Source organism: Camelus bactrianus, chromosome 31, assembly GCF_048773025.1.
Source record: "Camelus bactrianus isolate YW-2024 breed Bactrian camel chromosome 31, ASM4877302v1, whole genome shotgun sequence".
Taxonomy (NCBI): Eukaryota; Metazoa; Chordata; class Mammalia; order Artiodactyla; family Camelidae; genus Camelus; species Camelus bactrianus.
The window spans coordinates 10,727,257-10,752,115 of NC_133569.1; the positions used below are offsets into that span (position 1 = coordinate 10,727,257).

At 41.4% G+C, this 24,859-nt stretch overlaps 1 protein-coding gene and 1 long non-coding RNA gene across 3 annotated transcripts in view; one reads left to right on the forward strand and one right to left on the reverse strand.

Moving 5' to 3' along the window:
• The first annotated feature begins 697 nt into the window (after positions 1–697).
• Positions 698–24,859, forward strand: part of ANXA10 (annexin A10) — a 51,355-nt gene continuing 27,193 nt past the window's right edge. Inside the window, exons 1-2 of one of the 2 annotated variants that reach the window (XM_010960585.3) lie at positions 698–1,028; positions 20,233–20,314. In XM_010960585.3, the coding sequence (XP_010958887.3) occupies positions 1,011–1,028; positions 20,233–20,314 (100 nt within the window). In that variant the 5' untranslated portion in view covers positions 698–1,010. The remainder of the gene's footprint in view (positions 1,029–20,232; positions 20,315–24,859) is intronic. The other variant, XM_045520804.2, reaches the window with a different exon arrangement.
• The window catches only part of LOC141575699 (uncharacterized), a 31,864-nt gene continuing 24,021 nt past the window's right edge, over positions 17,017–24,859 (reverse strand). Inside the window, exon 7 of the long non-coding RNA XR_012503412.1 lies at positions 17,017–21,364. This is a non-coding gene — a long non-coding RNA (uncharacterized LOC141575699). The remainder of the gene's footprint in view (positions 21,365–24,859) is intronic.

Consider the following 24,859-nt stretch of genomic DNA (forward strand, 5'->3'; position numbering starts at 1 on the left):
TATGATTTTCATGGAAAATGTGAGTTATTTCATATAAAATTAAAATAAATGCACTGAAAACAACAAACATTCATGAAGCAAAGTAAAGAAGACTTTTAAACAATTGAGAAATAAATCAAAAGATTATACATTTTTAGAGAACTCATGTTTCCTCCAAAGGAAAGTATAAATTCAATGCAATTTCAATCCAGCTGCTAGAAGCCTTTTTTGAAGAAATTGATGAGCTGTTTTAAAACTCATAAAAATAATGGAAATAACTTACCGGGCCAAAGCAATTAAAGGAGGAGGAAAGAGGAGTTGGGGGGGGGGGAGCTGGGGGAGGGTGAGGCCACAAGTAGAGTTGGAGGTATTTTTAAAATTCATTTCCTTAAACTGTATTAAAGTTAGATATTAAAATAAAATAGATGTGTGAAAGTGTGAAAATAACAGTGAATATGATTCCTCCAAAGACTTCCTCCTGGGGAATCAACTCCACTCTAAACATGTTATCTTAACATAAGACCAGATACACGATAGTGACAATACTCAGAGAACGGCAGAAGCGCACACAGAGCCCAGCCACCTGCAGTAGGAAGCCAGGGGCTCGAGCACCTCGCAGCGTCTGGCTGGCAGAAATGATAAAGCAGAAAAGAAATCATTACCCTTGTGGCTATCAGCCTACTTTCCAGGAGTCACCAGCTGTCGCAAAAGATTATACATCTTTCATAGGTCTGCTAATTTATCTTTCTTGAATCAACATGGGACCAGGCTAAGACTACGGGTTCTATTTGTTTTGCGCAATAATTCCACCTACTCACTAGGACTGATAGCCCCGTATAAATACTGTATCTCGAGACTTGCTGTATCCAGAACTGACCCTGTGTTTTCTTGCCTGAGAGACTGAGGTGAACGAGATATATTTAAATCTCAACAGTGAACTTCAATTCTTTCCACCTACATAGTGAAACAAGTCTGTCCAACTGATCACTTACTAAGGCCCCTCTGCTCTGAAGTTAACAACTACCATCAGAATGTTTTGTGGAGACTATGTAAGTATAATGGCTATTTCTGTAAAACTTTCTAGTTTTTTGAGATTTGAACCTTGTTTTTAACATTTCATTTATGGTACATGACATTTTCAACAGGATATATTGGTGTTTTAATTTATCTTCCTTAAAGTTTGAATTAGTACGTGTTCACTGTAACTATTAAACAAAGATATTATGATTAAATGTCAAATTGGTGCTAATTCTGAAATAATGTATTATTCTATAGAAGCAATTTAGTGACCCCAACTTTCATAAGTAACCTGACTCAGAATTCTAACTGAAGTCATAACAAGATTTTTTTATCTCCAAATTTATTTCTCCCTATAAGCAACTAAAAATAGTTTACTGTTCATTTCTGTTTTAAATTTGTGATCTTTTTGGAAAATACAGTTAATTTTTGAATAATTATCTGTTGAATTTAATGGAAAACTCAATTTAGTCATTTTACCTTTTTCCTTGTCTGAGTCATTTTGATTCAACCGCTCTAATAGTCCACAATGTTTTGAAAAGCCAACATAGACTCTGAGTTACCTAAACAAACATTGTTTGAAACCATTTCACACAGTCTTGGAAATTATATATAAATGTGTTGTGTGTTGATGATTAGAAAAATCTGTATTATAAAAAATGCAAAAAACAACATAATTATTTGGTTAAATGTTGGCACAAAAATAACGTTATTTACTTACTTACAAAGTATTAATTCCTAGAAAATTTTATTTACTTATATTGTTTTTCAAATTAAATACTGAATGAGGACCTAAAATGTGGTTACTTTCCATCACCGTCGGTTTAAGACTTTTAATTTAATCGTAATGATTTCAGGATCTCATTTACAGTTGAAATATTACTATTGTTTTATTAATTGTGTGGGAGTTACATTTCACTACAGAAAAAAAAGTTATTAGGTAATTTAAGCCAATTTTTCAAAACATGCCAATTTATCAAAAGAAACATTTATAGAACATTTAAATTACATTTCAGGGATTATTAAAACTTACCAATGATAAGGAGCTTTTTAAGAAATGAGATGATTTGCTATGTTTCTGGAGCAGATAAAATCAGAGATTAAAGAGTTGGATTTGAGCATGCCTAAAAATTCATTTTAAGTGTTTTGATCAGCTATTGCAGAGATAAATGTTCAGTTTTGTATTACCTCAGCAAGTTTTGATGATAAAATGTTTTCACATAATCGATGTTCCTGTATTTTAAAGTAGTTATTTATATTCTTAAGATACATGGCCCAATTGGTAAGAATTTGGTATAAAAGAGGCCAATATTTGAGGTCAAGTTCACTTGTTTAATCTCCATTTGGGTCTGGTGTCCTTTAGCAAAAGACAAGTTCTCCTGTAGGCCAGAAAGCGGAAGTTCATCACACCACAGTGCAGATGATCACGACTGGGTGCTTGTTGAAAACAGACCCCAGGCCCTCTACCCAGGTTCTGATTCAGTATATACGACACCTGAATCCACCTGCTTGGGGTAATTGTGTGACTGTTTTCAAGAGCCACCAACGTAATTCATTAGCGTCAGTTACAAAATAGAGAAAATTTAAGTATAAAGCAAGCAAGAGGTAAGAATCATAGAAAAGTGGTTACATTCCTGTAAGAAATAAGCTTACAATAGCCCTTAAAATGACTTTCTAGGATTATGGAGCTGGATGACTATCAATGACTACGCTAATTTAAGTGGACTAGTTACATTAGGAAGGTAATTGACCTTTGATGCACATAAAACATTTTACTTACGTGCTTGACTGTAAAACTGTCCATTGAAAGTAAAATTTAACTAAATGATTTTGGCAAGCCTGGACTGGTTTTGATTTATTAACTAGTTAGATAGGAAGATGTTATTAAAATATACCTCTTGGAATGGAGGAAATTTCACTGCAGTGTCTATAAAAAATACTTGCCAAGCCAGGTATCCATATATTATTACAATACAAGCTCTCATCCACTGAAATCTGCTGCCTCTTCTGAGTACGGTGCCCTGATTCTTCTACTGGAATTGTTGGCTGCTTTTGTCCTGCTTTGTCATCAGCTGATCCCTCTTTTTTGTATAGTAATGTTTTATTCACTGCAATTTCCTTTATTTCTTTACACTTCCTTTTTGCATCGAAGGAAACTTTAGTCATATTTCTCTTACTTTCCGTTTGACAACTGTCCTTTTTCTACCATATTTATTGACAAACAGCAAAGTGTGACTCATCAGAGTATCAGAAGCCATGTAACTTAATGAAGGCATGTTCCATGCCTGAACTAACGTTGTATGCTTCACACAGAGAAACAATTATTATTGAAATTACTAAGCACCAGGAGCTTTGCACACTTTGTCCAGTTTAACAGTCACAGCAAACCTTTTTACAAGAACACCACTTAGTGTGCAAAGCTTTTGACAGTCTTCTTGGGAGACACTCCAGATAATCTGCTCAGGAGTTCTGCAGACATTATTTTGGGTCTTCACGAGCTTCAAGGAAAGTACTATTGGCCCCATTTTTCATATGAATATAATGAGGCTTAGAGAAGTTAAATACTTTTTCCAGGAGTGAAAAGCCAAGTGCCGCTCTAGGATCTAACTCCAAAAACATTTCTACCATGAAAAAAAGAGACTAAACATGCCTCAGTAGGATTACCTACATAATTACTAATGTGATGAAGCAAAGAGCAAGTCCCTCGTGAGCCCAACGAAGAGACAGGAAATTAGCAGCAGCATCTTCACAAAGATGCTCTTCGCCTTAAACCTGCCCCACAAAGGGTCAAGAGCAGCAAAGCCCCACACAGCAAGGCAGGCACCGCCCACTGTGGGCACCAGGCGCCCTGCGTTCCAGCCCAGCGCCCGGGGGTGCAGCACCGCGGCCCAGCGGTGCAGGTAGCGAAGGTGCTCCGTGGATCAGAAGCAAGTTCCTGGCATTCAGCGCAGGACTGACTGCAGGCTGAGAAGTCCTCCCTGGGTGGGGGTGGTGGCAGGAGAAGCTGTTTATAAGGCAAGACTATTTGTAAAGCAGGTATTCCTACAGAAAGGGGTTCCTGGGAGAGAAATTCCAGCCAAGGAATTTGATTGTGTTTATCTGCAGCATGACTTACTGAGCAAATACTAACAAAAGGTTACTCATACCTTAGCTTGCTTTCCACTATCACAAAATGACGTCTAAACTTTACACACTGATTTCATGGAAGTTATGAATCATGCTGGCTATGGTCTCTGGTTTTACTGAAGCCTCTGTTGAACTAATACGTATTTGATTGGAAAATCAAACACCGTTTAACTTTTTCCTTGAAGAGATAGATAAGCGTGTTGTTGAATTTTTTAAACTCCCTTTTGACAGCTCTAGATTGCTGTTAGCACCAGGGCTGGGCAAACAGAACTGTAGGACAGCAGTTTAACAAACCCTCAGGGTCAGCTTTACCCTCTGGGACTGAGGACAGTTCACTTAACATTTCTGCATCTCAGTTTTCCTACCCGGAAAATGGGTGTTACAATAGCTCCTGTGCTACAGGAGTCTGCGGAGAATTACGTGTCAGGTAGAGCACTAGAAAGGCCTGGAGCATAAACAGCACCTGGAAAGCTGAGCTAGCATTGACAGTTTTATTAAGTAGCAGTGCCAGACTTGAACCCAACTAATGCAAAGCCCTGGCTTTCCACAGCGTGAAGCAGGGTTTCTGGAGATGAGGTGGAGGGTGTATCTGCTACTAAAGGTGTTTGAACATATATGCAAACAAAAAAAGTTGTGTGATTATTCATAACATTTATGAATACATTGAGTAACATCCCAGGTTTCATGGGTGGAAACACAAATGTATTCTCTTAAAACTCAGCATAGTCTTTATCTGTAAACAGCTTCTACCATGCTAAAACATTTCACATTCCCACCTGCCTCACCAGTCATTGCCAAATTCTCTTTTTTATGGCAAAAGTCCCCAATCGGGTGGCTCACACCCTTCCCCTTAAATCTGGGTCCTGTAATGAGTGTATGGTACTCACTACACTCCCAAGTCTCTCTGGGTCCATCCTAACTGGGCTTTCGCCCAAACCCACCCTACCCAAAGTGCCCTTTGGAGGTGAGCAGCAGCCACCAGCGGTCCAGATTCCATGTCCAATTCTCATGCCTCACCTTGCTAGCTATATGAGCATGGTCTGACACAGTCTCCTTTGCCAGGAAAGCCCCAGGGCTAAATCCTCAAAACTTTGACACAACATTGTGAACTGACTATAGTTCAATTTAAAATACACATATACAAGCCAAAAGAAAAAAATTCTCAAAACTTTTCTCTCTCCTACTTATGGCCCCTCCTTTGGTCATTGCATCCAATATGATGGTTTTAATTTCAATGTATACACAGAATCTGAGTTTGTATCTTAACCCAGCATCTATGCCTGAACCCCAGAATCATATAACCAGATGCCTAGTCAGTGACTGAGAACTCCACCCTCTTTTTAGGTCAGAGGGGAAAAAAACTTAAAAATCAGAGTTACCTCTGACTCCACTTTGCCTCCTACTTACAAACAACCCATTAACAACACTTCTGGACCTTCCATTCACAATCTACTCATTACACCACCACCTCTGAGCACCCCACTACAGCTACCTAGTCCCCACCACCACCGTCATCATCACCACCACCGTCGTCATCACCACCACCACCACCACCACCATCACCACCATCACCACCACCATCATCACCACCACCACCACCATTTGCCAACTTCACACAACAGCCTCCTACCTGGGACCCTGCTTTTATCTTGCTCTAGTTTCTAGATCCTGGGGACACGACAGTGAGATGATTGTCAGAAAGATGCCTTCCATTGGTGTACTGATGCAGGTACAGGAACAATCACCATTGCAGAGACAGATAAAGTTATGGAATAGGAGGTAAAAACATTCAAGAGGAGATTGTGAGCAAGCTTTTGGTCTTGGTTTACAAGTCCTCAGAGTGTTCACTGCGATAGCAAGGACAAAATTAAGGCTAAAATTTGTAGAATAAATTCCATTTTCCAAAGTGCTCACAGGATACAGATCCCAGGGTCTGCAGAAGACAAGACACCTTTCTAACACACTTCTTGGATACAATGACTTGTTTTGAATGCTAGAGGTTTCCAGATGATCATAAAACTATCTGGAAAGATATTTTGACGTTATACTTCTATTAACATTAATACATTGTGCTTGCTTAAATAAGCCTTAGGTTAAACCCAGAACCCACTTCGAATTTAAACAGCACTGGGAATTGTAAAACCCTGGAAACAGGAAAAGTATGGTTAATAGTATTTTTATTTTATTTTTTGATTAATCCACCCACTTAACAAACAGTACAAGAGGAAAGTATATCATCAGAGCATCACCAATCACTTTCAAAAACTACACTTCTGTCAAGTCACAAGATTAGACTTCAGAAATCATGTTTGAGCAGTGAGACTCACAGTTACTTTAATGAGTCATGTGTCCCTGGGGTTGGGTGGCATGGAGGCAGCAGAGAGACAGCACCCAAAGGGCATTACTTACTGAATGCCCATGGCTGGAGCACCACCTCCAGACCAACACCCAGCCCTCTTTCTGCCACAGATTTCTGCTATCGGCAGAAATTCCTTGTAATCAGAAGTACTCAGCATGATTCACCAAAAGGAAGGGATTATGGGAATTTTTTTAAAGTATTTCAGGCTTCATGCTGTCCATCTTCATGCCTCAGCCTCTTTGGAATTGTCTCCAAGAATTCATAAAACTCCACGTGTAGCTAGAGGACATGCTTTCTCATCCAAGAAGCAGAAAAGACTGCTTCTTAAGACACATCTTTTTGTTAGCATCCCATCCCACCACAGCCCCTGGTCATGAAAACATCTTTTCTCAATGACACTTTTGTGAATGTCCTTCAGACACTGGGAACTGTGCTAGAAGGATGCAGGGAAATAAAATGCTAATGGACCATGACATGTATCATATACAAAATATAAAAGTAATTCCAGGCTATTTGTACAGAAGATAATGTGTTTATATAGCCCTATTATGGGTACAGAGGGAATCAACTACACTTGCAGGCTACTGTGGATTGCCTTTTCATCTTATTTTGTGGCAATCTGTAACAAAGCACCAGGATATCGATATATTTTATCATCCTATCTCTCAATTACAACACTCATGCTATTTTATTTTTAAATCAGCAGAAATCGAAAGCATTGTAGAATGTTTTTCCATGTTATTAAAAGAAGCACTTTAACCCCAGCAACATGTTATTCTAAGTCATGTGTATTAGTAATGGTTTAAAAAACAGAGGAATCAGACTGTATTTTATAGTTGGATGACTTGTGTTGTTACCACTACAGCAGCGATCATCCTGAATTATTGTTAAGTTGTTTAGAGATACTGAATATATGTACACATTCTTTGAAGCAACCCTTCACTTGCCAGCCTCAAAATGTCATTGTTCTAAAGGGTAAATAAAAAAGCAGACAAGGGCGCTGGAAGACAGAAGCACTGGCGCCTGGGGCCATGCACCTTCTGTGTACCGTCCCTCACCTGTTGTACTGATTCTGTGTTTAATTAAGCTGGTAGCTCGTATTTTAAAAAGCAAATATTCATAGTGAGTATGGGAGTCTTTTCAAAGCAAAAAGGGTCAGATTTGTGAACCCTCAGTGACACGTGCATTACTGGTTTTGAAGTGGGAATTTTTTGGTGCAACCAAGGTCATGACTGAACGTAATGCAACTTAATGGCTGACAGAAGCTCTGGGGGTGTCACTCCCCACAGTTCTTGTTTGTGTTATTCTGGACACTGTGCACGGTAGGATGACTGTGGATGGACATACCATGCCCTCCTTCAGGATACTCAATAACTTCTGATTTCCTGACACAGTGGACTTGGTCTTTTTCTTAGGTATAATGCTGGTTTGGAGTCAACTGACTGCTTCAGAGATGGAAATAGTTTTAGAAAATGTGACTTCAGGCATTTAGCAGATGGAAGTAAATGTTAAATAACAGACCTGTCAGGGAGGAAGAAATTTTCCTCGACCCTTCTAGGTTCTTCTGGCTGGTCTAAGAATTAAATTGACATGAGACAGACACACGGGAAAAAATCACACAAAAGTTTAATAACGTGTACACATGGAGGGACCCAGGAAACCAAGCCACTCGCCAAAATGGCCCAAACCCTTACCTTAAGTACCTTCTTCAGCTAAAGACAAAGGAGGATGGTGAGGTAGTGGTTTGGGACTTCAATGGGGTGGAAGGAAATTCACATGGAGATGGGAAAAACAAAATGTTTGCTGGGCCAGTTGAGACAGTGAGACATAGAGAGGAATTTTAACAAAAAGACTGCAAGGTTTCTTCCTATCTGCACACCTGGTTCATGTTATAGTGATCTGTGGGGATGGTTCTCTCTCTGAGTCTCCCTGTATCTGTCTCTCTCTGTCTCTCTGTCCCAATCTCTCTGTCTCTCTCTGCCTCTGTCTTTCTGTCTCTCCATCTCTGTCTATCTCTGTCTCTCTGTCTGTCTCTCTGTCTCTTATCATCTGTCTTCACATTGATACCTCCAATCTAATCCAGCCTCTGCTGGATTTTATCTTAGCCCTCCCCATTATGTAAAACTTCTTTTTTCACACAGTAAAGACCATGACTACCCACATCTAAAATACTCCTGTTGGGAACAGAACATCATGATTTTTTCCACATGATTTTTCTAGCATTTGAAAAGGAAGTAAAATGGTAGGTCAAAGAAACCATTCTTTTGTCATTAACAACTGGAGAACATGCAGCTCACTAGATAACATTATCACTGATTTCTGTTAGTGAAAGCTCAAGAATTTTCAATCACCAGGAAGCTGGTTTTATTTGTGAAATAGATCACTGTGCTTTGAGAATGTGGTTATTACCCTCTCTAAAAATATCAAATTAGAGGAGAGTTGCTGAAATCACCATTCATCTAAGCACTGCAACATCATATTGTAGAAATTGTTCTGGTAAATCCATGAAGTGCAATTTTTCACACATTAAATGTCAATATAATCTCTATCTTAAGGGAGAAATTCAGGACTGCACGTGTTCCTTGAGTTTGAGCAAGAGACCCTATATTGAATTTGCTTCTTCCTTAACCTTGAACAATTTCAAGTTATTGTATGTTTTATTTCCTCTAGATTATCTTATGTGCATTAAGATTTTTTCACCATTTTATGAGACATAAATGTGAAAGTAGCATTAATTTGTTGAAATATAAGAATACTAATCAACAAAGAGTTAAAAAAAAAAAAAAAGAAGAAGAAGAAGAAGAGATTGAGAGGTAAGACATATGGGAGAAGCACTGAGTTTAAAGCTGGAGCACTGTTACTCTGGTCTGCCAGTGATTCAGCCAAGGGCGCTACATGGATATGGAGCGTCATTTTTATATGTGATGTAGAAATGGGAACACTCTCCTTGCCAGATGTAGCCCTGTTGATAACATCAAATTAAACAAAGAACATAAAGGCGCTGTTTAAGTTGCAAAGTAGCAGCTATGCAGAGAGTAAGAAGTATTGTGTCTCCTTCACCTCCAGAATACCATGGTTTGTAAAATCCATTTACACATTATTTTATTTGGGGCATGGGTATGTTTATTAAATTTAAATATGATTCCAGGTCTCCTTAAATAATACATTATGGATGAAAATTAATAGAGTGTTAGAAGATCTTGTTATCAACTAGACTATTTATAAGTAAGGTTGAGTAATATTTTTAGATCTGCCGCAGTGATATTTTTATCTTCAAAGATAAGAAAAGAGCAGAGACTTTAAGATAACTGCTGTCGAGCAGTACTCTATGAGAAGACAGATTACCAAATATGTAATATATGACTCTATTTGGAAAAACACCATTCATGTAAAGATATGAAAAGCACAAGAAGAGGGCTTGGCAGGTATTCCCTTTTGTCAGAGCAATTAAGTATTTAACAATAATTTGTAGACAGGAGATCACAAACGGTGTCTTAACGTTTTTGTCAGAGATGTCTTTATCTGCCAACTTGATGATACTGAGTGTACGCTCATCACCTAATGCTAAGAAATTCCTGCCCGAAACTCTTCCATATATGGAAGGGAGCCTTGCCAAGCAGGTAGGAACTCAGGCATTGGAATCAGACAAGTGCTGGGTCTGAATCTGGGCACCATCCCTCACTCACTATGTGACCTACGAACAGACACTGACCTCTCGAAACCTGTTTCTTCCTCTGGGCAACAGGACCAAGCTGGCTTGTTTGTATTTTGGCTGTTTGTTTACTTCCTGGGAGCTCAATCAGGTAGTGTAAATTCCATAACTCTCAGGACTTACTGGAAACTCAGAGGGGGTAGACCGCTCTTTTTGGACGGAGGTATTAACAGCATTGAACCACTTCTCTTCTTCACTTGACTTCCCTGCATTGATTCACTTTCATTGGGTTGGCATCATCCTGGTTATGCTCTGGAAAGGGTACGTGGATGGTATTTTTTTTCTTTTTCCCACCCTTGCTCTTAAGTTATAGTTTGGCTGGGTTTAAACCTTTGGAATTCTAGACTGTTTCCTCTTTTCCTCTGAATTCTGGAAAGCTTGATCAAATGTCTTCTAACATTAAATTTTGTGGAAGAGAATTCTGACTCCATTCTGATTACTTCCCTTGTAAGCAACCTGAATATGTATAAATGTTGTGTCTTAAGTGTTGATTTTGAGTTTTTCATTAATATTCCCTGATATGTGATGGTCCCTTATCATTTAACGATGAGATTCTTCCGTTGCCTGAATTTTTTCTGTTTTTCCTTCATTATTGTTTCTCTTCCATTGCTCCACTCTCTCCCAGATGCATGTACATTAAACATAATGTCCTAAGTTATGTCTCCATGTTTTATTGTTTCTTCCATCATTCAGAATCTCATCACTATGTCTTTTTGTGTTTATTCTGAAAGACTCTGGATAGAATTGAGTAGTAATAATCTCCTTACAAGCCTCATTACCCAGCATCGGTCACCTGAAATTCTTCTATGATCTTTTATACTATTAAACCGATTCCTTCTGGTAACTTCAGACTATAAAAGCCCTAAATCACTGCCCTGTATTTATCAAGACAGAATTTTACTTCAAATTTCCTCATTCCATTCCTGCTGGCTTCTGAAAATAACACCAAAACACTGATGATGAAGCCGACCTGAGCGGAGTCCTGCCTTGACAGTCGTAACAGCATCTCAGAGCAGAGGGAAGGCAGGCTATTTATGAGGTTTTGGGGGGTTTGGTTTAAGGTGGATCTTTTGATGAGGGGATGAGGGGCTTGATTGGGATTGAGCAAGTTTGTGACATAGTGTTTAGGACTGGAGGACATGTGGAGACAAGGGTTTCAAGGTGACTGTATTAATTTTCTCTTGCTACTGTAACTAATTACCACAGCATTAGTGGCTTAAAATAATGCAGATTATTCTCTCACACTTCTGGAGGTCAGGAATTGGGCAAAAGTGAAGGTGTCAGTCAGGCTGGTTCCTTTTGGAGGCTCCAGGGAAGAATGGTTCCTTCACCTCTTCTGGCTTCTAGAAGTCAGTCACCCACATCCCTTGGGCCCTGTGCCTTCCCTTCATCTTCACAGCCAGAAAGACAGCCTCATAGTCTCCTCATCATGTCTCCTTCTTCTGTAGTCATCTGCCCCTCTGTCTCCTACATAAGGTTGTGTGGGGTTGTGTTTATGACCCACCCAGATAACCCAGGATAATCTCTCCACTCAAAAGCCTTAACTTAGTCACCCTTGCAAAGTCCCTTTTGCCAGGTAATGTAACATTCACAGTCCCAGGGATTCGGAGGTGGATATCGGGAGCCTTCATTTGATGCTGTCAGTTTTACTCTAGGTTGAGTGTTGTAGTCTTCCACGACGTGTTATTAAGATAAAGTTTACAGTATCTGTTATTAAGATAAAGTCATTTTCAATCACATCTTCCTACAAAGTTGTTTCTTAAAAACATAAAGTCCTGTTAGTGAAGACACTCTGGATCCTAATCATAAGAGTCCGTGTGGGTGAATCCAGGCCTCCTCTATCCTTTTCTTCATAGACATCCACCTACTATGCTGTAGACGTCACTGCAGCTAATTTAGTAGTTGGTTCATATTTATACACACTTCGGCACCAATCTGAAAATACAGCTAAGCCTGTCTTAATATCAGCAGCTGTGGTAGTCATCAGATCATCAGACTTGTTTTGATTTTATAGCAAATACATCTTCCCTCTACAAACATAACCCAGATGTCAGCCGAAATCACAGTGTCCTTAAAGACGCAGATTAAAGTTCTTATCCCAGTGACTATTTCTCCCTGAAGATTCTTGTCTGAGGCTAGAGGAACACAGGGAATAAAAACCCATGGTCTCTCACTCACTTCTAGCTGTGTTTCCATTTCTTTCACTTTGTTTGGGAAACATCCTGCCAGCCTCCATATGCTATCCCTTCTCAGTGGTTGGTGACCCTGTCCTGGGAACAACCCTGATTCCCTCCTTCCTTCAAAGTATCATCAACAAAAAGCCATCCCCACCAACACTGTGCCTGGCCCCGGCCCGTCCAGCCCCAGGTGTCCCCCACGGTCAGCACTGAGCTGGTGGAACTTGGGGATTTCACGCTGTGTTCCCAACACCCCCACCATGTATTGAGGATGGGGACCCAGTAGTGGACACTCAGAGGGACTGATCACACATACAAACTGGCCAGCCAGCCTCTAGCCCATTCAAGGACATGGTCTGGGTAGACCAGATGTCAGGCTGGGGCTGGATGTGCCAGTGGCCCTGCCAAGTGTAGAGCTGGGGTGTCTGCTGTGCCTGGTCCTGTCCCCCTCCACTGCTGTCCCCAGTAAGGGCATGGAAGACCCGCAATATGGGGGTTCATGGTAACAGAGGGGCTCACAGGGAGGTTCTGCCAAACCCTGAAATTAAACGTTAGACACTGTTCTTAAATGCATTTTGGTGATCCAGCCAATGGGAGTCTCTTTTTGGCTGTCTTTCTCAAATTTTCTCAGTCCCTGCTTCACACACACACAGCGCTTTCTTTGTTCTCTTAGAACTGGCTTAGGAGTAAGAGTTTAATGCTTTTAGAGTTTGGGTTTACCCATAAGATCCTTTGCAAATAGAATTGTGTTTGGTTTTTTTTTTTTGCAAGGATAAAAGCAAGGCCCCAGCAGTGCATGCTATTTTATTTTACATCAATTACAGCTGTAATGGAAAGGGCACCAGCCATGAAGTTAAATTTGGATTGAGTGTCGACCTCATGACACATGACCTGCATGGCTTTCAGCAACTTCCTCAGCCTCAGCACCTCCTCATCTGTGAAACCAGCTTAACGTCAGCAGTCTCACAAGACTGCTGCGGTGATTACCCAGGAGATAATGGCCAGAGCACAGCCTGCCTGTTGAATAATGACTTTCTTAAACTGCCGGATAAATGGAGAGATCTCTGTGGTCCATATATTTTTATATTTAGTATCTTATAAACATTCTTAGAGCCCACAGTATATCTAAGGTGCTGCCCTAAATGCTTTGAAGAGCAAGAAAAAAATGTACCTGCCCTCCAGGAATTTAAAATTTAGAGGAAAAGGCAAATGCGAAAAAACGCAAGGCCACGTTTGACAGAGACGCACAGTAAGCAGAAAGTGATACTGGACAAAACCCGTCAAGTCTCCACAAGACGGGGAATTCGAGCCGGGTCCAGAGTCTGGGTCGGGGGTGAGAGCAGCTCTGCCTCACTGTCCACTCTGGTTACTTGTCGTCTCTCTTCCCAGACTGCCTCCTGGAATCCAAGTATTCTTCCTTTTTAATTTTTAATTTTTTTTACCTTTTTTAATTGAATAATAGTCATTTTACAATGTTGTGTCAAATTCTGGTGTAGAGCACACTTTTTCAGTTATATGTGAACATATATATATTCATTGTCACATTTTTTTTTTTGCTGTGAGCTTCCACAAGATCTTGTATATATTTCCCTGTGCTATACAGTATAATCTTGTTTATCTATTCTGCATTTTAAAATCCCAGTCAATCCCTTCCCATCCCCCGCCCCCTTGGCAACCACAAGTTTGTATTCTATGTCTGTGAGTCTGTTTCTGTTTTGTATTTATGTTTTTTTTTTTTTTTTAAGATTCCACATATGAGTGATCTGATATGGTATTTTTCTTTCCCTTTCTGGCTGACTTCACTTAGAGTGACCCAAGTATTCTTCCTTGATTCATGAGAACAGGTCGGTCTCCAAACCTGCACAACCACTCACATTAAGGTTCAATCCCGTCAAATCAAAGGAAGTCTAGTTGCTAAGACTCATCACTCTCAGAAACCAGGCAGAATGAGGACCGAGTATTCTCTGCTGTGCGGCTGGTGCTCTAGCAGGAGGTCCTACAGCTCTGGCCCAGGACACATCAGAGGCACCAGGGAGAGAGCGGACAGTTCCAGGAGAGGCATCGGGAAGGACTGCCTGCACGAGACAGCCCTGGGGCTGAAGGTCACAGTGCAACCTTGAATAGACGTTCACCAGAATCCAGGTGGAGTCAGGAGATGGCGGTGTGAGTGGAGGTGGGGACAGGGAGGAGGTTCCAAAGAGACAGAACAGATGGGACAAGGCCTCAGAGGTCCCTTTTGGCTGGAGGACAGGGCTGTGTGCTGTCGTGTGGGAGTGGAGAGGTTCAGGAGAGAGAAAGTTAAGACACGAGCCACACAGACATCGAAGGACAGTCACGGAGAGCACTGTTCACACCGCGAAAATATCTGGACTGAATCCCAGGTCCTCCGTTCTCAGTCACAGGAGTGAGTGGCAGTGTGCACTGAAAATGTCCCCGTCAAGACTGACGAGCCAAGGCCTGAATGTCTCTCTACTCCCTGCTTTGCCCTGAATATGAGATTCCCACGCAGGTGTGTTTCAGTGTGTTCTGCTGCGTGGACAGCAGTGGGATGTCCTCAAGGCTGGCCCACCGGGGTGTGTTCATAACCTCGGCGGTCCCACGGCTGTCTCTTCCATGTGAAGACCATCCACCCCGGGAGCCAGAGAAGGAAACACACTGAGAAGCACTGCTCTGGGCATGGAGGGTTTGAGGCATAGAAAGACATGTGCCATGTCTCACCTTTGGAAGGGTCACCCTGGCTGTGAGAACAGGGAGGTGGGAAAGGCGTGTGTGAGGTAGTAGCGGCAGAGGCCGGAACAAGGGGACCACACGGAAGGCGCTGTGGGGAGAGGATGGGCAGGCCTAGATGGAAGGGCAGGGGAGGATGGGTTAACACGTCGGGCAACCATCCCTTAGAGCTGGCTGTGCTTAAGGCCCTGAAACCTGTTCAGAACAGCTGTTGTCAGACAGGATAGAGTTGGCTGGGGTGACTGAAGTCCTTCAGGAGGGTCGAGGGCACTAGGACCTGAGCCAAAGGAGAACCACAAACCGGTGCCCCAAGGTAAGAGCATGCCCCACAGAGAGGGAGGCCAAGACTTCAGCAGGGCTTCCTCTGAGGGCTCCCCAAATCCTACATTCACTAGAGATCGAACCATCTCAATCACACTGAGTTACCCGTTGAAACCTACATGCTTGCAGGCGCCAAACTGTCCGCTCGCGAGGCTGTTACTTCAAAGTCTACAGTCTTGAGCCTCTCAGGTTGTCCCTGAGTGTGACTCAAACACCAAAAGATGGGGAAAGGACTAAAATGCTGCATTAGAGTTGAATTTGGAGGAACAGGGGTATATGGACCCCAGCCCCAGATTGGCCACGAATAAGTGAAATGTGAGGCCTTTACTGATGTTCCTACTGGTATGAGACACTGAGGATAATTTTATTAACTTCATGAGCAACATGTATGTGATTTTTCTGTCTCTTTTCAGTTCCAGATAATAACTTTGAAATTTTTCTATTAGTTAAAGAAATCCATTCATTATTTACTCAAGGGGCAAATTCTAGAACCAATTTTAAATCTACGAAATACTTGTGATCTTCTGCACAGTGAGTTTATGAGACAGTTTATTCTGTCGTTCAAAAAGGGAGTATTTTTTATTCTTCTGTCAAAATCTAAATTCACAAATGACTAGAAACAAAGACTATACTTTGAGTCCTTGTGGTAAGAATTCAAGTTGAAACGACCGGCACTGGAACTGACTTTGCCTCAGACAAGTGATACTGCTTCTGAATCTGTCCATTTTCAAGGTAAAAAGAATCATTTTACCATATATACATGATTTTTCAAAATTTCCAGTTTGTGCTAAGACATGAAACAATTAGGAACGTGTACATAAAAAAGGACTTGCTTTAAAGGGTGTGCCTGCTGAGAGACTCCTGACACAGCACCTCTCGCTCTCTGAAAAGGCTGAACGGCTGGACTAGGTTAACTGAGAACAGACCTCAAACACCAGTGAGTTAATTACATTCCACTGAAAGCAACCGGTATTCACTGAGAACACGCCACTTGCCGCAGTTCAGTTCTGCCTTTATCTGCGAGGGGCTCCTGAGAAGTCACCCCTCCAGCCTGTGACACCCTTTTTGTTTCTTCCTTTACATGGTGGAGACTGGCACTCAGGTCAGACGGTATCACTCTCCTGCTTAGAAACATGGTATGTCCCTTGGCCACCAGCTCACTCCTCACCTCCACCTCTGTGCCTCAGCTGAGTCGCTTCATGCGGGGCCCTCACCTGCTTACACGCGGGGTGGGAAGCTGTGCCAACAACTCAGGACCCCGTCTCCACCCCTACACCCTCCACTCCAGGCAAACCCCATTTGTCTGCGCTGTCTCTCTTCAGTTTTCCTAATACAAACAATAAGTATGACCCAAGTAGTGATTTCGGGAATCTGCTTAATTCATACATGTCCTATATTTGTTTAAAAACAAGTTTCATCATATTAATTATATGTAAAGCAGGGTCATTCAGCCAAAAATTTCATGAATGAATTTTTTAAAGAAATCATTTAACTTAAGTGACATCACCAGTAAATGAGAACATTGTAAAAAGAAGTCTCACTACACAGAAAATCACGTCTGGTTTTGATGTTCCTTCTGCAGACAAGGGATGTAAAATATAATTAGAAGGATACGAACTGCGGCCACAGAATAACTACTTGGTTCAGCAGCATATTACAAAACAGTAATATACTGACAGAGTCAAATTCCCCAGAACATAAGGTACTAGTGATAAATTAAAATGCAGTATGTGCCAGGGAGTTTGAGAAAGTTCTTAGCATAGACTGATGTCATCAGAGAGACTGGTGTCCGGTGGAAGGAACTCTTAGAATGTGGCTGAGCACAAATATTTGAAAAAAAACTAAACTGGAAAGGTCAGATTACCTTAAAATAGATTAATATAAATCTACAAGGATATCATGAGCACTTGAAGAAAGTTTTATAGCCCAAAGCAATTAATCAAACAATTTTTTTCAAACAATTGTTTAATTCAGGGGACAAAGTTAAAACTATTAGTTGAACTGTTTTGATAGCTTAGCTATCAGATCAGTCAAAACTGGTGGCAGACTGGTGGTTGTCAGGGGCTGGTGGGAGGTTGGGGTGGAATCCGGGGATGTCAGTGAAGGGTACAAACTCCCAGTTGTGAGGTGAATGGTCCTGGGGTGTGACGTTCAGCACGGTGACTGCAGCCAACAATGCTGTGTTGTACACATGAAAGTCACTCAGAGTAGGTCTCAGATGTCCTCACAAAAACAAAAAAGGGAACTGTGTGAGGCGATGGGTGTGAACTAACCTTACCGTGGAGATCATTTCACAATATATACTATGTGTATCACATTATCACGTTGTGCACCATAAACTTACACAATGGTACACGTCAATTATATCCCAGGAAAACTGGAAAAATAAGATCATTAAAAGACAAAGGCAGCACTCCAACGAGAAAGTAAACAAAAGGAACACTAAGTATGTGCCTCATGTGGAATAATGTTGCTGACATGAACTTAACTGAAGCATAATAATTGACATAAAGTGAATATAATGATTTAATTAGCTATATAAATCGGCTTGAATGACAAACATTTACTAGAAAGTTGTGTTTTTTGGATTACTAAAAATTCCCAATTTTTTTTTTTTTACTTTTAGTGTTGAATTTCTTTCCAAAACATTTTTAATGTATGATTTTAAGGCCAGTTAATAAAGAGATCATTTTAGATGGCAAAGGAGATTAAGAGCTGTCAACGAGAAAAAAGAAAATATTTTTGCATATCATAAAAATACATTGCACTCATAGTCTGTATGAGGATTATGAAAAAACTGCAGACTTTTAAATTCCACCTACAGATTGTGTCTGATAAATCACTGTAGGCATTTCTAGCTTTCCTTATATATAACTTGCAGAGCTTTTTTTTTTCTTCCTTTTTCTTTTTTTTTTTTTTTCACAAGACAGTTGCATTTTATAGCACTTACTCCAGTAGAAAATTCTGGGGGATCCTAGTCTGGGCAGTAATGAAATGTTTTGTTTTGTGGGGACACTTGTGCACTCAGCGCTGAAAATGGCCTAGATAATTACACATACTTAACACTATGTCCCAATTTTTTCAAACACATTTTCTTTTCTGTTTCAAAGCAGCCCTTTGGCTGAGAGCACTCAGCCAGATTAAGGTCACAAGGCAATAAATGGTACTGTCCCCACAAGACTTGTCCAAACAAGTCAAGTCTTCCAACTCCTGAAACAGGGGAAAGAAAGTATCTCTTCCCCATGCCTCAGAAAACCTTTAATTTTCCCGATGAAAAAACTGAGAACAAACTACACAGACAAAAAGGATTTGGTAAAAGGCAGCGAGAAATAGCAGAAAAGAAAAAAATAAGTTCACATTTAAAGGTACAGCACTTCTTTCTAAAGTTTAAATTTTAAATTCCTCCAGGATTAGAGTCAAAAGAAAATGACTGAGGTGAAGAGAACTCAGTCTGGGGATGTGCTTTAGAATCTGCTCTCTGCACTTAATTCAGAAAATAAAAGAAGAACCAAAGTCTGTTTTCCTCTGAGAGCCTCACCCAGGGGAGCTGGTGCGTGAATGAGAGAGAAAACTCACGTGTGTCCCCACCAGTGGCTTCGAGAGCTGAGGGTGGGCTCAAGGGAACGTGGGGCCTAGATCATTGCCAACAAGCTGGAGGTATCAGAAGCAAACTGGACATTCGTTTGCAAACGCAGGCACTGGCATAGTAAGATGTAGACAACTTCGTGTTTCTCATCAATCAAGTGGAATCCAAACTGAGTTCAATTCTTAGTTTTAACTCAAGTGAACAGTGTTTTAATCTCCCCAAAATCTTTTCATAACAATTTTGGTTTTGGCATATGCCTATTTCTTGGACTAGAAATTATGGTCCAGTCTTTTTCTCACTAATTAATGCATCAATGAGACAAGTGGAATTTTCCACTGTTACCAAATGGGCTCCAGGAAACTTCCTCTTCAGCCGAGATGTTACTGCTGCAGAACAGCTTGGAGAACTTCTGCGTTCTCAAGGCCCGGGAGACCCGTCTGCTATGGGAAGGCATTTTCCCGGTATTTCTGGGCACTAACAACAAACTGGAGAGCTCCTCATCTTTATAAACCTTGACTGGCAGCTCCCGGCTAAGTGCCACCCTACAGAGCCCAGTGCTGGTTGGTTCTGCTGGAATGAGAGACCGTGTGGACTCAAAGCCTAACTCACATGTTCTGCCTTTTTATTATTGGCAAGAAGGAGAATTCAAATGAGTGTCAGTCAGGGTTTTGTTTTCCTATGTAGCCTCAAGCTTCCGCCAAAAAAATCTTCACCCTGTCTAAACCACCCGGATTTCTACAAACCCCATAACCCAAATTCAAATATTTCAATTTTATCTAATATGATTTTCGGGCCCCTGATACGTTTAAAAAAAAAAAAAGCCATGATGGGAAGTGCATCTTCTAATTCATGTCAGCAGCAGGAATCCCCACAGCACACTTCTTTTCAGTCCCTATAAATGGTCTAATTCCTGAGAAAATGCTCACTGTTTATTAAGAAGATGGGTATTTATTTGACTTTTACACTTTTCCATTGTTAGTCCTAGTTTCTCAGTTTCCTAGATGCATAAGAGATGCCAACATAGGAGAGGCCAATGGACTAAAAGGAATTCAACCAAGTCTGTTCTCTGCAATGAACATGCAATTAACACATCTGTTTAACGGAATTGTGTGTGTATCTTAGAGTCATTTAAAAACATAGAATATACTTTTGTTTTTATTTATCTGGAAAAAATTGTTGAACTCTGGTGTGAATTACTGCAGCCCCTCTCTCTGACTCCCCCTACCAGGTGCAGGGGACCATCTTCCCCGCCCCCAATTTCAATCCTGTGATGGACGCCCAGGTGCTGGAGGGAGCGCTCCAGGGATTTGGTAAGCCGGGAGGTTTCCAGTGCCTCTCACTGTCACCATCCCACTCTGCCTGTTCTAAGACTGTAACGTGGGAGTAAAGAACTGATGTCTAACAGAGGCCAACACAGCTTAACATGAAAAGCTGGGCAAAGAAGCAGAATGAGAAAAATAACAGAAAAGGACGACAGTGGTGACGAGATTTCCCTATCGCAATTCCAAATCCGATCCCAACACGCTTTTGCCTTAAATTCTTAAACATCTCATCACTACTGAATGAAATCCCAATCCAAAACACTTGATCTGGGATAAACAGCCTTTTGGCTCTGGTTGTTTTCTAGCCTGTTTCCTTTGCTACTTCCTCGTGCAGCCAAATCAAAGTTCCTGCCGCTCCCCCAGGGAATCTGCTTCTCCACATCCCTGCAAACTGGCCCGGGGTCCCCCGCCTGGAAGGCTGTTTTCTAATTCCACCTACTTGGCATCCAAGTTTTCCTCCTTCAAGAATCAATTCAAGTGAGCCTTCCTGCTAGAACCCTCCTTTGCCCTCCAAGCTCACAGCGCAAGCCCGGCACTCTGCTTCCAGACTCTCCCGGCCTTGACCCCACTGCCACTGGGCTCATCCTTCGTGCCTCTTACCACCTGGTCGGTGGACTCCCCCTGGGTGCAGGTGATTATGAGTGGATGAGATCAGAGTTTAGGAAGGAATACAGAGAGAAGGGGGACCTGCTGTGTTCTTCTAAAAACGATTTCATCCTTAAGGTGTGATGCGGAGTGTTAAAGATCCATTTATTTTTCTTAGTACAATCTGTTTTAAGAAAACTTCTGGTGAGTACGAAGATAAACACTGAAAACAGAAAGGAAACGTTTGCATAAAATATGTGAAGACTTTAGCTAAGAAAGCAAAGCTCCTCACTTTGAAGACAAGGTTGCCCTTACGACAGCTCTGCTCTGCTTGTGTGTGTGTGTGTCCACCAGCAGAACCCCAGAGAGAAAACAATAAATGACTTTGAACATGATCTGAAGTCGACTTAGGAGTCCACAATGATTCCACGCCTTTTAAAACATCAGTCATCACTAGAAATACAGAGACAACATAACGAAAAGTTAGATTAATTTTTTTCTTTAAGAGAGTAATTTTTGCTTTAAAACTATAGATGAGAGAAATCTATTCACTGAAAAAAATTTTTTCTTCACTTTAGTTTCAATTTTCTTGTCATTGAAATTTTGGCGTCATAATATTGACTCATTTTGACCCTGGGAATTTTCTGCTTGTCAGGGTCTGAGCTGAAGAATTTCAGGAGGTTTTCTGGTGTTGACGGCAGAATGTCAATTCCTGCATGCCAGGGCAAAATACAGCTCGAAATGCCTTAAAAGCCTGCCCACCCCCAGCAGAGTACAATTAAAGGAGAGAATTGCTAATGTTTCCCTTGGCCATTGTGGGTTTTCCCCAGCTTTGTGGAGACATAATTGAAAAATAACATTGTGTGAGTTTATGGTGCACAATGTGATGATTTGATACACACATGTTCTGCTGAATGATGAACACAGTAAGGTTAGTTCACAGGTCCTTCTTCGCACACAATGAACACTTCTGTTATTATGGTGAGACGCTCACCATGGACTCTCAGCAACCTTCAAGTGCTGTTTACTGCAGAACCTGCGCTGCCCCTCATACCCCAGGACGTATTCCTCTCATACCTGGAAGCTTGGACCCTTTGACTGTCAGGTCCCCATTTCCTCCACCCTTCCAGCCCCTCGCTATTTCTGTTAATTCAGCTTTTTGGGATTCCACGTATAAGTGAGATCACACAACATCTGTATTTCTCTGCCTTATTTCACTTAGCATAATACCTTCCAGATTCAACCATGTTGTCACAAACAGCAAGCTTTCCTCCTTTTATGGCTGAATGACATTCCCTTGTGTGTCTAGCACATTTCCTTTATTCACTGCTTTGTGGATGGACACCTAAGTGGTCTCCCGGTCTCAGCTATTGTGAACGGTGCTGTAAGGAACATGAGGGTGGAGATGGTGCTTCAAGATAGCGACTTCATTTCTTTGGATGAACACTCAAAACTGGAACTGCTGAATCCTATGGGGGCTCTATTTTAAGTTTTTTGAGGAACCTCCATAATGTGTTCCATAGAGGGTGCACCAATTTACATTCCCACCAGCAGGGCACATGGGTTCCCTCTTCTGCACATCCTCACCAGCACTGGTTCTCTCTTATCTTCTGGGTAATGGCCATTCTGACACGTGTGAGGTGGCACCTCCCTGTGGTTCTGAGTTGCATTTCCCTCATGATTAGTGATGCTGAACATCTTATCACGTACTTCTTGGCTATTTGTATTTATGCTTGGGAAAAATGTCTATTCAGGCCCTTTGCCCATTTTTCAATCAGACTGTTTCATGCTATTGAGTTGTTTGAGTTCCTGATATCAACTCCGTATCAGATTTCTCCCGTCTGCAGCCTGCTTCTTCACTCCTGCTGTGCCAAAGCTCTTGAGTGGGACATCGCCCCACTTGTTGATTTCTGACTTGGCTACTGTGACTTACTTACAGAAATCAGAAAGCAGAAATATACTCACTCTGAAGCAAATAAAAATGAGAGGTTTTGACAAAACTCCTCTTAAGTTGTACAATTCACCAATGAGACGGGAAAGCATTGCCTCTCCGACGACCCCTCTGAGGGTACGGCCCCCTTTCCAGCTCCCACTGCGTACACTCAGGGGACAGCTGTGCTCATTTTGCCTCAGGTGACGTATATAATTTCCAGATCATCCCTGTGAGATTCTGGATAATGGAAACTGTTTTTAACCTACACGCCTAAATCAGGGCCAAACTGCATACAAGTCAAAACCAATCTTTCTGAAACTCGCAGTGCTATTTAGACTAGATTCCCTCACCTTGTTCCTGACCTTTCGCGCAAGTATGATTTTAGCCGTGGGGTGCGTGTAGATGTTCTTGATAAAAGTGGGGGGAAGTTCCCTTTTGTTTCCAGTTGCTGAGTTTTCCTTTATTTCCCCTAGAAGCCATAGTTCAGCATTTACTAACCCACATTTACGGTGACTTTGCAGACGCCCACTGTGAGTAATAAGAAACAGCTGCACATCATAAACACCTACAAAAGTGCCATGTTTCACTGCACCAGGCTTTCCTGTTAAATCATAAAATAAGAATTATCTAGAAACCTCATTGTCCTAATGCAACAGGACAAGAAAGAGAAAAAGATTCCATTATCCTAAAGAAGAAATAAAAATTATTGTATTTGCGGGGACATGATTATATACCTTAAAATCCAAGGTAGTCAAGTAAAAAATTATTAAAAGTCAAGAGAGTGCAATAATTTTTCTGGATACAAGATCAACATAAAATTCAGTATCATTTATTTTATGAAGCAATTATGTGTTAAGAAACAAAATAAAAATAACTAGAAATATCAATAAAAGTGCAAATATGAAGAATTTTAACAAAATAAAGTTTCTTGTCCTTTGCAAAAAGCTCTACAAATCTTGACTCTTTTAGAAAAGAAAAACACCTAAATAACTCAACAGATACGTCACGTTAGGGACAGAAAGACAATCTGTCTAAACTGATCCCTAAGTTTATGGTTATTTTAATTAAAATTTTTGAGCTCCACATGAAATTATTCTGAAATATCTCTAGAAGGATAAGTGAGCAAGAATTGCTATGAACTTTGAAAACTGAATTGTGATTCAGAAAGGCAGGTTGTGGATAATCTCAACAGAACAACAACAAACACCAGAAGACCCTATTAATTACGTAAGTGTGATGATGGCAGAAACGACAGTGGATATAACTAAAAACCTTCTATTTATTACTAAAAAGACGTTCATTTGGGGCAGCCCCTCCTGCAGGTAACAGACCCATCTAGAACCACTCAGGTCCTCTGGGTCCAGGGCTGACCTGGAGCCCAGGGCGCGGTGCCGTCTGTGCTCTCCACAGCGGCTGCCTTGCTTCTCACAAACTGTAAACCTCAGCCTTCGAAGCTGACTCTACGCCTCCCTCCCTCCCTCCGTTCTGCAGCTTCCAGACGGTTTCCCTCGGCTGCGTAAACACCTGCCTGCTGGTTCTCACAGGCACGGTCATCTGTGTAGTTCCAAGTCCCCTGCTCTCTCTCTCGCTGGGCATTTCAGCACCTGAGTCTTAGCTTTCCTGTGACCCTAACACACGTGTCCAGGATGCCTTCAGTTTCCAAAAAAGATAGTCTGCTTACCATCCTAGCCCTTCAACTCTGTCTCCTCATCTACACAAAACAGCTCCTTTTGTCAAAGAAAAACTGCGCCGCACAGAATTAAACAGGCAGGGAATGACTTAAAGACTTTGAGAGACTGAGCTCAACTCAGAAAAAGGAACAGTGTGAGCAGTGGGTGAGCAAGGGGGAAAGTTCTGGAGGACACTGGGGGTGTCGCCGGTCAAGGTGACGTGGACGTCCGTGCTTGCTAACAGGTACTTAGGGGAGGGAGGGTCTGGCCCTGCACAGAGCCCTGAGACAGGGGGTCTATCTTTATCGGTGATTATATTTCCAAGTAATTGACCCCAAGTCCTCA